The sequence below is a fragment of the Thalassophryne amazonica genome, chromosome 16 (assembly GCF_902500255.1).
Source record: "Thalassophryne amazonica chromosome 16, fThaAma1.1, whole genome shotgun sequence".
NCBI classification, from domain to species: Eukaryota; Metazoa; Chordata; class Actinopteri; order Batrachoidiformes; family Batrachoididae; genus Thalassophryne; species Thalassophryne amazonica.
The window spans coordinates 73,561,806-73,574,563 of NC_047118.1; the positions used below are offsets into that span (position 1 = coordinate 73,561,806).

The following is a 12,758-nucleotide window of genomic DNA, read 5'->3' on the forward strand; positions in this document are numbered from 1 at the left end:
GCCTACCATAGTGCGTTGTGTGTGGACGCTGCAGTCTGGCACAAAGGCGAAAGATGTTTTATATACTGCCATGTGAGGACAGCAGGCAGAGACACACGCCTCACGGAGGAAAGTTGTAAGTTCGTATCCTTCAAACATGGTATGTGTTCCCTAGCTAGGACGTCCAGGAGCAGAGATCTCAACAGCAGCTGCTGTGGGTAGACATGCCCCCTTGTCGGTTCAGTGCCAAAATCAATGTGTCACTCTGTTTCTGTGTTATGTGGCCATTCATTTTAGTCATTTGTTATGTAATTGCGTATGTAGTTATTGTAGTAATTATTTATATACCTGTCCTGGTGGTGGTCTCTGCATTTTTAATGTTACATGTCATGTGCACTGACCCATCATTTCCAGCTGTCAGTGTGCTGCGATCAGCTGACAGCCAGCTTGCTGTGCTGTGTGCACTCAGACGTGGCTGTCCGGCCCCCATGTGATCATCTCTGTACATACATATCAGCATTTTATGCAAGTGTGCTCCCCCACACACGAGAAACACACATGCCACATGTGTTTCGGGGGGGGGGCGACACATGTGCAATACACACGCATTGTGTCGTGAGTCTGATCTGCTTGAGGTTTCTTCCTCAAATCATTGGAGGGAGTTTTTTGTTACCACTGTCGCCTGTGTGCTTGCGTTGCAACACCACACTCCTGGGGGCATTTAGACAAATTTCACATCCAGCTTGAAAGTGATCGTCTGCTCACTGTTTTCGTGCTAACTGCATGAATGGCCACACATTTTCTAAGTGCCAAGTGAGCTGTGTTGGATGTTCGTGTGTGTCACCTAGAATTTGGCCAACACCTGCCGCAAAAGGGATCAAATGCATGGGCTCTCACAGGGCACACTCTGTCTTTCTGCCGCTGGTGTGTGCGAATAATTGTAGCGACAGGTGTATAAGGTGTTGGAGGCAGCTCTGATTTTTCAGCAATGGCATGCAATTCCTCCTTCATGTTCTAGTTGGCTTCAATGGTGTTATGTGTGAAGGGGCCCTCAAGGATGTTATAATCACATAGGTGTTAATCCAACTTCCAGCATTCTGTCTTTTTCTGCCAGCTTATTCTCACGTACCCATTTCAACAAAACCATTTCACTCTTGTTTGTTCAATGCCACAGTGCTGTGCACCTTGTGCTTTGTTTTGAAAGGTAGCACTCTGATTGGCTGATTTCATAATACACCTACAAAACACCCAGAAATCATGAACAGGAAAACTAAACCCTTTGTGTTCCACGGCCATGTGTTCCACAGCCACACTGAGCTCAGTTGAGTCTGAGCACTTGGGCACACTTCCAATGGATGTGCATTTTGTGTTTTACATTGTGCACAACAGAACCTCATCATATAGTTTAATCATGAGGATGGAGAGAGCTGCTTAATATGTTGGTCCAAATTCTCCTATAAGTGTTTAGATCCAGTGACTTTGGAGGCCATATATCTTATGACTGACACCATCCTGATCAACTGTTCAGTGACCCTTCATGACCCTTCGTGTGGATGGGGTCATTCATTATTCTGGTTTTAACTTTATCACCTGTCTGGATTTCTTTACTTTGGCTTTTCTGGCGGATTTATTTATTCATCCTTTTTATTGTGTCTTTTATTTGTTTTGGCTCCACATTTTTTATGTTTGTTTTCTGGCTTTTGTTTCTTGTTTTAGGATTTAGCTGTGAATTTATACACAGATGTAAATCACTTTGGTTACAGCTGTTGTTTTAAATGTGCATCATGAATAAATTGGACTTGATTTGGATCTTTAAACACACTGAATTTCAGAATAGATAAGAATAATTTCAGAAGACATCATCTACTTTTTGTTTTGTTGGGGGGGGGGTCAATCTGATCAGGAACTCCCTAAATGAAGGAACATCTCCCTGTGACATTTTATGAAAACCATCATCTACTTTTTGAGTTAACAGGTACACAAATGATCACATAACCTCTGCTCCTCCTCAGCCGCAGGACACATACACGTAATAACCATTTTAACTTCATTCACTCACTCACTCATCTTCAACACTTACTCCAATTAAGGGTCACGGGTGGGGGGCCTGGAGCCTAAACAAGCAGTCATAGGACCTGAGGCAGGGTGCACCCTCAACAGGACACCAGTCAGTCACAGGGCCACATATAGACAAACAAACACATTCACACCCACACACACAGCGATGGACAATTTAAAGTTTCCAATCCACCTAATCTGCACGTCTTTGAATGTGGGAGGAAACCCGAACAAACTCCACACAGAAAGGCCCCAGGTGGGAATCAATCCCATGACCTTCTTGCTGTGGGGCAACAGTGCTAACCACTAATCCACCGTGCTGCCCCAATTTTAACCTTCAAGGTAATACAACAATAATAACAGTTCAAACCGAAGTTATCACCTAAATTGAAAAATTAAATCTATATAGATCGATAGATAATTTATCTAAGAACAATCTCTGGCAATGGAGGCATTTATAAGAACTGATAAGTGACGTTGGATCATTCAGTGTTTCTTGTGAGCATATTCCTCGCCCTCCTTCTCCTTACTGTGGTATTTGGACTAAAGGGTGAAAAATCTTTATGAGCTTCAGAGCTTCCGTCTCTATTGTTAGTTTTAAAGGAGGATACAGACGAAGCTGTAAAGAGAGTCAACAGGCCGCCATTTGTCAAGTTCAGTGTTAATGACAGTCCACAGACGTTCTACTTTACAGTTACAGCCATTTATTATTATTAGTAATAGTAGTAGTACTAGTAGTATATTACAATGACTGTTAATAATAATAATAATCTCCCCATCACCATCATTGAAGCTGATGAGGTTATGGTTATGGTTATAGTTATGGTTACGGTTTATGTTTTTATTATTGTCTGTCAGCCAGATATCTCAAAAACATGAACTAATTTCACTGAAACTTGGGTGAGAGTTGGATCTTGTTCCAAGAGGAGCTAATAAAATTTCTGTACTGATATGGATCAAAGGATAGATTTAATCATTGTTCACAGGCAAGTAACTAGTTACTCTGCTACTTCCACTGTTAACTTAAGTCACCCAGTCCTGATTACTTTGAATTTAAATTAGTCAGAATAAAAAGTCACTGGGTAACAGAATAAATGTGACTGAGTGACTTGGATTAACGATGGGATGTAAAGTATCAGTGTCTATAAAACTTCACCGGGTTAAATTTAATGCAAGTAGCAGTGACTCAGTACCTTTGTGTAAGTCAAAAGACTTTGATTTGACCCGATAATGCCTTTTGGCTTATGACATCATGAAGAAAATCTAATAAATTAGATAGCATCATAAAGGAAAATCAATGTTTTAACCTTGTGCTATTCTCAAAGAAAACCTAATATTCTGGTCCCATGACATCATAAAGGAAAAATATTATTCCACTTCCATAACAGCATATAGGAAACCCTATATTTTTTGCCTCACGAGATTGTGAAGGAGAACCAAATATGTTTGCTTACATCATAATGTCATGAATAAATTTCAATCTCTGGTATCAACTAAAAAAACAGACCAGAGACTCAGTACATAGATAATATAAACTGTTTGGTTTGTATGTAGATAAAAAGATGTATTTATCATCATGCTGAAATCTTCATTAATTGTAGAGATGGTTCTATACAATGCTGAGGTCAGCCTTCCGATTGTACACTGAAAAAAAAAATCTGTTGGATTTACTGGACACAAATTTGGGCATCGGTTCACATGATGAGAATGTGTCCAAATAACATAATTTTCTCATGTTGAGAAATGTGGCAGAAAAACATTTCCTTTTATGTGTAGCTTGATTGTACGATGGTGTTTTAGGGCCACATTTAATTTTTTTTTCTTTTTTAGACTTCGAGAATAAAGTCGTAATATTACAAGAATAAAGTTGTAATTTTATGAGAAAAAACTCTTAATATTACGAGAATAAACTCTTAATATTACGAGAATAAAGCCATAATTTTACAAGAATAAAGTCATAATACGAGGTCTGTGATGAAAAAAGCGGTCCTTTTTATTTTTTCAAAAAATAAATGGATTTGATTCATATGTTTTTACGTCAGACATGCTTGAACCCTCGTGCACATGCGTGAGTTTTTTCACGCGTGTCGGTGACGTCATTCGCCTGTGGGCAGGCCTTGAGTGAGGAGTGCTCCACCCCGCCCGTCGGAATCTCTTTGTCTGAATAGCCGCTGCGGACGGCGCGCGTTGCTTTATCAACATTTTTTCTGGACCTGTGAGGAATATCCGAGTGGAGACTATTCGAGAAATTAAGCTGGTTTTCGGTGAAAAGTTTAACGGCTGATGAGACATTATGGGGTGTTTCTGTCGCTGTAAGGACTTCCCACGGAGCAGGACGTCACGCAGTGTTTCCAGGCGCCGTCGTCGGCCTGTTTCGACCTGAAAACATCCTAATTTAAGGCTTAATTCACCCAGGATGTCGTGAGAGAACAGAGAAGATTCAGAAGAGGCCGGCATGAGGACTTTATGCGGACATTCCACTGTTTAAGGACATTTTTTAATGAAAGACATGCGCGCAAATTTGCCGAGTCGTTTCCGTGACGACTCGGCAAATCTGTGTGCGCCGCGACAGGAAAAACACCTCCGTGTTGAAAACCATTTGTAAAATTCAGGCAGCTTTCGATGGCTTTCAACAAGTGAGTAACTGAGAAATTGTTTAACAGCTTGGGCATGTTCCAACTTGCCCGTTAAGGTTTCCAACGGAGGTGTTTTTCCTGTCGCGACCCTCCGCGGTCGGGTCCGGCCCGACATGCGACTCTGCCCGCACGTTCTTTCATTACAAAATGTCCGTTAACAATGGAATGTCCGAATAAACTCCTCATGCCGACTTCTTCTGAAAGTTTTCTGTTCTCTGACGACTTACTGGGTCAACAGAGCCTGAAATGTGGAAGTTTTCAACTTGAAACGGCGAGACGCTGCCGCCTCGAAGCGCAGATCGCCGTCAGGCACCGTGGGCCGTCCTTAAAGCAACACTACCAGACCAAAATCTCTCATCAGCCGTTAAAATTTTTACCGAAAACCAGCTGAATTTATCGAATGGCGTCCACTCAGTTGTGCCTTACAGTTTTGAAAAAATTTTGATCAAACAAAGCAGCAGTCTCTGAGCCATTCCTAAACAATGAAAAAAACGATGAGAGGGTGGGCGACTCCTCACTCAAAGACTGCCCACAGGCGAATGACGTAACCGACAGGCGTGAAAAAACTCTCGCATGCCCACGAGGGTTCAAGCATGTCTGATGTAATCAGACGTGATTCAAATCCATATGGTTTTTGAAAAACATAATAAGGTCCGTTACTTTTATCACAGACCTCGTATTAAGAGAATAAAGACATAATTTTATGAAAGGAAAAACTGTGTGCTGTCAATGTTTCATTTCCGGAATCAAGCTTTTTCTCTCTCTCTCTCTCTCTCTCTCTGTTTTTCCTTGTAAAATTATGACTTTATTGTAATATTACGAGTTTTTCTGGTAATATTACGAGTTTTTTTCTTGTAATATTAAGACTTTATTCTCGAAGTCTTAAAATTATGACTTTATTCTCAAAGTCTTAAAAAAAATAAAAATAAAAAACTCAATGTGGCCCTAAAACAATGTCATATGATTGTGATTCCTCATTTGTAAATTGCTTTGGGTAAAGAATGTTTGCTCAATGAATTTAATGTATTAAAGCACAACCTGATATTTACTGACTGTCTGTCTGTCTGTCTGCTTAAAGTTCAGGATATCTCAAAAGAACACAAACCAAATTTCTATTTATATATATATATATATATATATATATATATATATATATATATATATATATATATATATATATATATATATATATATATATATATATATATATATATATATATATATATAATATCTTCCATTATTTTGAAATTATGAATGGGCACATCAATAAATGCGAGACGGCTTCTGGAGATGATTGTAATGACGTATAGTGCAGATGCAAACGTGTACGTGCAGCGTGCCCCCGTCTGTTTCGTCACTCACCGCAGTCAAAACAGCGTGACCAGCTCAGTAATGCTGGTGTGCGTGACAAACATCTCTATCAGACCAAACATCGTAAAGCGGTTAAAAGCAACCCGCACTGCCATGCCCAATAGATCACGTGATCTTCAAGGTCAAGGGCGGCTTTTGTCTCTGTCCAACCCGATCTCAACGACATTCTGTCTTGGTGATGCTCTTCCCTGCTGCCTGTTTGCTTGGTTGTTCATTAATTTGATTGTTAGTAGGATTCTTCTAAATACTTATTGATCTATGTAATAATAAGCAATTATAAATGTTATAATAAAATAATTTTTAAAATGTGATGATCTTCAGTACATATGAGCTAATTTTAACTTTCATACAGAAAGTTTTTCAGGGGCATAAAAAGGATATCTGGGGAGGGAGGCAGGGGCATGAAAAGTTGGGTTGATGTATAAGAATGCCATAATCTAAGAAACAGAAATAGGTTAGTGCACCATTGAGCTTTTACATGTTTGAATTTTTTTTTTTTTTTTTTGAGGGGGGGGGGGGGGGCATCAACACTCTAAGAAATGAAAGACAGAGGTTTTAAATGTAATTTAATACAATTATTTTCAATATACTTGCAATTGTTAATTTTAGGGATTTAAGTAATAATGTTTCATTTTATTTAATTAATTTTAACTACAATATTGTTTTGCACTTAACTGACAATGTTATGTGGAAAAGGTTACCTTAACTTTATCAATTAAATTCAACGATAAATTCAACAAAATTCAACATTATGCCATGGAGTGCCATACTGTTTGTATTTCTTCAGAACTGGTGTAAATAAAGTCCAAGACATAATCAGTGTCTTGAACATGTTCATGTATCCATCCCCTGACTTCCCTGAAGAAAACCGGATGTAAAAGTGATGGTTTACATGTGTTATACTAAAGGGTGCATTTACTTATTCACTCCATCATTTAGGCTTTCACATTTATAATTCTTTTAATTTGTGAAGATTACTTTTCACTGAGTTTAAAGAGCATCATTTTAGAAATTTAAATATACAAAGCCTGAATTTTTTGTTATATATATATAGTGCTGTAAAAAATCAGTGTACCCTTGAGCTATTACATGTTTGAACTTTTTAAGACATCGAAAAACATGTGTGTGTGTGTGTGTGTGTGCATGTATATATATATATATATATATATATATATATATATATATATATATATATATATATATATATATATATATATATATAAGGGAGTTTTTCCTTCCCACTGTCGCCAAGTGCTTGTTGTGATTTGGCGCTATATAAATTAAATTGATTTGATTTGATTTGATATATATATATATATATATATATATATATGTATGTGTGTGTGTGTGTGTGTGTGTGTGTGTGTGTGTGTGTGTGTGTGTGTGTGTGTGTGTGTGTGTGTGTGTGTGTGTGTGTGTGTGTGTATTTGGGTATTTGTTACCTCCTGTCCATTCACCAGTGTTTTCCTGTAATGTGATTCTTTTTGTTGATTGGTTCTGCCAGCAGTTTGGACAATTGACAAAAGTAAACATGGTTCCACAGTGCTGTCTAAACTCATTCATATTGTTATAATTCTTATTCTTTTTTAATTTTACAATGTTAAAGCAATTGAATTCATTATTTCAATTAATCCACTATATTTTAATAGAACTACGACCAGCATTGTGCTGTTTTAAGTGGATTAATGGTGCTGGCATCAGCCGCTACAGTAAACTAACCCAGCACCTGCAAAAGAGAAGAAATGCCCTGAAACCACAGGAAGCTGTAAAAATTAGCACTCTCATGTCTAATTTATAAAAACCTAAAGCTTTAAAACACCACATTTGATTGATGAATGCCACTTTTTAAAGGAATTCCAGCAAAAAAAAAAGCATAATTAAAAATATCATCTTCCCATGGCTAAATATTTGTCATCATTCTGCAGATCAACCTTTAATGTTCCAATGTGAATTCAAGCAGACTACCTTTGACATAGCTTTGTGATGTCATAAGACATATTCAAAAGAAATTTGTATTTTTGGTCATGTTAAAGAAAGAAACACAGAAATCTTTTGCATGACATCTGGATCCACTTTTCTCTGACCTATAAGGATGATCTTTGGATCGCTGGTTTGTCAAAGTCAGTCCATCTCTTTCTGACACAAAGACAACACTAAAAACATTACATTTGAATCACACCATATCACTTTTACTTCAGTTCATGATGTCGACTGATGTGCATATTCTTAATCTGCTGGATTTGTTCATTTTGTGCATTTTAAACTGTTAAATGTTTTGCTTGTTTTTTAACAGCTCACTCTTTGACTCAGTTGAAGGTTTAAAATTGTTTTTAAACGGCGATTAACTGCTGAAAATAAGGGATGTGATTAAATGACTTTATTAGGCGTTGCCCTGTAGTGTAATTACTGTTTAACAGGCATTATAAAGACATAAGACCATTTTATTTCTTTGCTATGACACTGAGGACAGACAACACAGACATCCACAGACAGAAAGACAGACAGACAAGGTTGAGTAGGATTACTTTGAAAGAATACATGTGGATTACATGTACGTATGTACATACATTTGGATTAGCCTACTTGTAATCTGATTACTTTTGGATTACATTTCAAAGTAATCCTACCCAACCTTGCAGACAGACTGGGTTACATCAAAGCAGAAAGAAACATGATCTATTTACACTGTAACCCTCCTATGAAAACACTTCCCAGAAGGCTTTTGGTTCTTTTATTTTGTCCATTTTTTTGTTGTTGGTTTATTCCGATTGTAACGCACAGCGCGTGCGCCTCAGTTCCACGAAGAGGTTTTTTTTTTTCCTCAGTTCATGTTCATTGTTTAGAACGCAAAAAAAAAAAAAAACGGGATACGCGCCACATTACGGGGCGTTACTCTTCACTTTGGCCACGAATTTCTTTTCTTTAACCCTCCGGTTCTGGAACCAGATGGTGATCTGCCTCTCGGACAGGTTGGTCACGGCTGAGATCTTCCTGCGCTTGTCCTTAGTGATGAATTTGTTGGCGGCGTACTCTTTCTCCAGCTCCTTCAACTGGACTTTGGTGTAGGGGATCCGCTTTTTCCGGCCTCGGCGGAACGGCGAACCGTCGTGCTGGTGCGCGACCACGTCTGTGGAAAGACAAAACACACAAACTGGACTGAAGGCGAGACATCTGGGGACATTTCTCAAACTTTTACGTACGGTGGGAAGAGTGATGACTTCGTGCGCTGTGCGTAAAGTCTGCGTGGAGCTGATTGGACATGTCCAACATGCACGAGCGCGCTAGAAACACTCACCACTAAACATTAGACGTCTTATGGATGTTCTATGGACCCTACAAACGCAATATAGACATGATCTGCATGTCAATAAGACGTCTAGTGGGTCCCTACCCCTGATGGCAGTATTTTACATCCGCATGACAGGCAGATAATGGATGACATTTGAATAGAATTGTGTTTATTTCAGCTCTAATAAATAAATCTCATATAGTTAACTTTTAAATCGCAAAAAAAATGTTCTTTTGTTTAGACAACGACAAGTGAGTGTTATGTTTGTAGCCCCAATTTAGACAGAAAACGTTCTATGACTAATTTTCTTTTGTAAATGTGAAATTCAAAAATCCCGTCCATCATTTTCTTGTCACTGCAAACCACAGTTCAAGAGTGAGAAGGATCACCGGAAATACAAAAAAATAATGTTATATTTCTTATTGTATTGAATTATACCTGAAAAAGAAGAAAACAAAACAATAGCATATGTTGTGAGACGTCAAAAGCACAATCTTTAAAGGAATTTAATTATCCAATGTTGTAGAAAAAAAGTCAATTTGCTTTTTAAATTTGTCTTGAAAAATAATTTAATTAAATTGTGATATGGAATATTCAACAGAATTAGGTCAGAAGGGTCATCAGCTTTGATTATCCACAGGTTCAATCCAAATCTATTTAAAGTTATCAGCGTCCATATTAATTACCTTCCCAACTTCTGTTAAAAAATGTGGATAAAACTACTTTTCTTCAATAACATTTTTTGAATATATATATATATATATATAATTAAACACTGTATAACTGAATGCACTATTTTATCTTTTAAATGATTTTTCAATGCAACATTAAAATATAAAATTCCTTGAAGAATCTGTTCTTTAAACGTGGTTTAGTGTCATCAAAACCAGTTGCCTTTATGTGACCAAACTGAACTGCAAACTGATGGCTTTGACTCAAAAACCTTTGTGGAAACCAACAGACTTGAAACATTTAACACAAAAATAAAATGTTTTGTCCGAGAACTACAAACTCTGCATTTGCTTTTTAAAATATGTAAATATTAATTAATTCATAAAGTCCTTCTGCACGTATCAAAATGCTGAGACAAATATGTCTGGATGAAAACATGCAGCCTCCTTCACTTTTTTTTTCGGTCAGTGACCTAAATAGTTTCAAACTTCTTCACATTAATTCACTCTGGTTTTCTGCATCCAAGTGCAATTTATGGTTTAGCATCTTGCTCAAGAAAAGTGGCATCTGACAGGTATTGAACCATCCACCTTCTGCATTGTGGACAACCATAAGCAACAAACCATCGTGGCCACACAATGAATCTATAACCATAAAGGGTTAAAAAAGATGAAAATGAATTTAGACAACACCATTTTAAATAGTTCACAGTTAAAAGCATATTTGTGTCATTACTTAAGGTGACTAAATTAATATGCAGAACAGAATTATTATTACTGCCAGCAGTAGTAGCAGTAACATCATATACTTAAATGAACTTCAAATATCACGTGATTACAAAAAATAAACTGAATTGTTTGAGCTAAATGAGTTGAACTGATTTCTTCAATCTGAGTTGAACACGTTTGAACTTTTTACATTCATAAACCAACTCGATGGACACGTGTTGCAGTGCGTTTTGATGTGTGCCAAAAGGAAAAAAAAATTAAATAATAAGAAAAAAGCTGTTAAATATGTTGCACGTGCCAGTATTCGGAAACTGTGTAAAATGTATTTATTTATTAAAATTTTTTTACCCGCCAGTGCGGACTTCCAGAGGTGTCCCGCCTGTCCCTGGTCCTTGGAGCAGTACATCTGTCCCCCCCAGCCGTTGGTCAGAGCCCAGGGCTGGTAGCTGTCCATGGGCAGCAGGGTGTCGTGGCGCGGTTCGGTGCCGAGCGTTTGGACCACGGACACGTCCAGGTAACTGGCCATGGACTGGTACGGGCTCGGGTAACCGTGGTAAAAAGCGAACTCTTTGGCCCGATGGTTCGGGTACTCGTCGGAGCTCACTGTTGTGTCCATGTACTGGGAGCTGAGCGCGGCTCCGGCCGCCTGCGTGCACGATTTGAGGGAGCCGCGGCTCATCCTGCACGGGTAGTAACCGTTACCGAAGTAGCCGTACGGTAAGGTGGCGGAGGAGCTCTGGTGCGCCCCCGGACACGGTCCGGTTGCGCACTGTTTCCCCGAAGCCGCGGTGGCGTCAGCGGAGCCTGAAGCGGACACGTCCACTGTGGAGTAGCCCGCCGAGGCGTGCACCAGCCCGGAAGCGTGGCCCCCCAGAGCCGCCGCAGCCGCAGAATGCGCCATGATGTTGCGGCACTGACTCGCAGCGGCGAAATTCCCGCTGCCCACCAACCCGTCCATGTTCTTGTTCAGCTCGTCCAGGTTGTTGTCATACACGAACATCAGCGTGTCCGCCGGCCAGCGAGGATTCAGGAGCAGGGAGGCGGTCATAGGCGCTCCTGGTCCCGGTCTGACCTCAGGTCGGCGCCGCTTCTTTCACACTCTGCGCTGAAGCTGCAACATCAGCTGACATATAGACTGGCGCAAGTGCGCATCAGGTTTTCCCCGCATGCACACGCACGCACACACACACACACCTCACTGTGTGCAGTCCCGCGCACTCACATGGCACGCGTTTAGTGACTGCGGCTCTTCTGGAGCAAAGACTCCCCGGTTCCGACCGGACATCCCGTTACATTTTAGAGCCGCAGATTTGACGCAACAGACCCCTCGGGACCAGAACAAGGACGGAGAGCGCGTGCCCATTGGACGAGACAGGTCACGTGATAAAACAGGAGGGGAAAAATAAGGCAAAGAGGTTCGTTGGTGACTGTCAGTCAAAGGAGAAAAATAAAATGAATTCTAAGAAAGGAGCTGCAGCACGAGAGGAGCAAGAACAGACTGAATCTGGAAAAAAAATGACGCAAACCTTTTGAAGTGAAACACTAACGGAGGAAACTTGATTTGTTTTGTATGTAGAGACAAGGTTCTGATCCTGATTGGTTTGTGGGAAACATTATTCAAAAACACAAGGATTCACTCGTGATAAATGATGCTCCAGCAAAAATGGATTTTTAATGTTGGATGGATGGATGGATGGATGGATGGATGGATGGATGGATGGATGGATGGATGGATGGATGGATGGATGGATGGATGGATGGATGGATGTCGGCCTTACAGCCAGAGGAAGGTCGATTTTAATGCTGACATTTTTTTAATGAATGAAAACTGAATTGAACCCAGATCAGTTATTGGCCATGTAAATTATTATTATTATTATTATTATTATTATTATTATTATTATTATTATTATTATTACTCCAACATGCATGTTGGTTTGTCCATCAGAGCCCCCAAAGCACGTCCCTCTGTCTACACCCAAACAGATATGAAACAGAAATATGGGGAAGAAAACTCAGAAGGTT

The 12,758-nt window shown here is 39.4% G+C and overlaps 1 protein-coding gene across 1 annotated transcript; it reads right to left on the minus strand.

The window, feature by feature from the left end:
• Positions 1–8,923: 8,923 nt before the first annotated feature.
• hoxb13a (homeobox B13a) lies at positions 8,924–11,781 on the minus strand. The gene is made up of 2 exons (XM_034190480.1): positions 11,082–11,781; positions 8,924–9,171 (listed from the first exon to the last, which is right to left on the minus strand). Exons 1-2 carry the CDS (start codon positions 11,779–11,781, stop codon positions 8,924–8,926), a joined length of 948 nt encoding a protein of 315 aa, XP_034046371.1.
• Positions 11,782–12,758: the final 977 nt, after the last annotated feature.

Coding starts and splice junctions, on each gene's coding strand:
- hoxb13a (XM_034190480.1), bottom strand. CDS start 11,781: ATGACCGCCTCCCTGCTCCTGAATCCTCGCTGGCCGGCGGACACGCTG. Junction 9,172..11,081: donor CTGGAAGTCCGCACTGGCGG/GTAAAAAAATTT, acceptor GTCTTTCCACAG/ACGTGGTCGCGCACCAGCAC.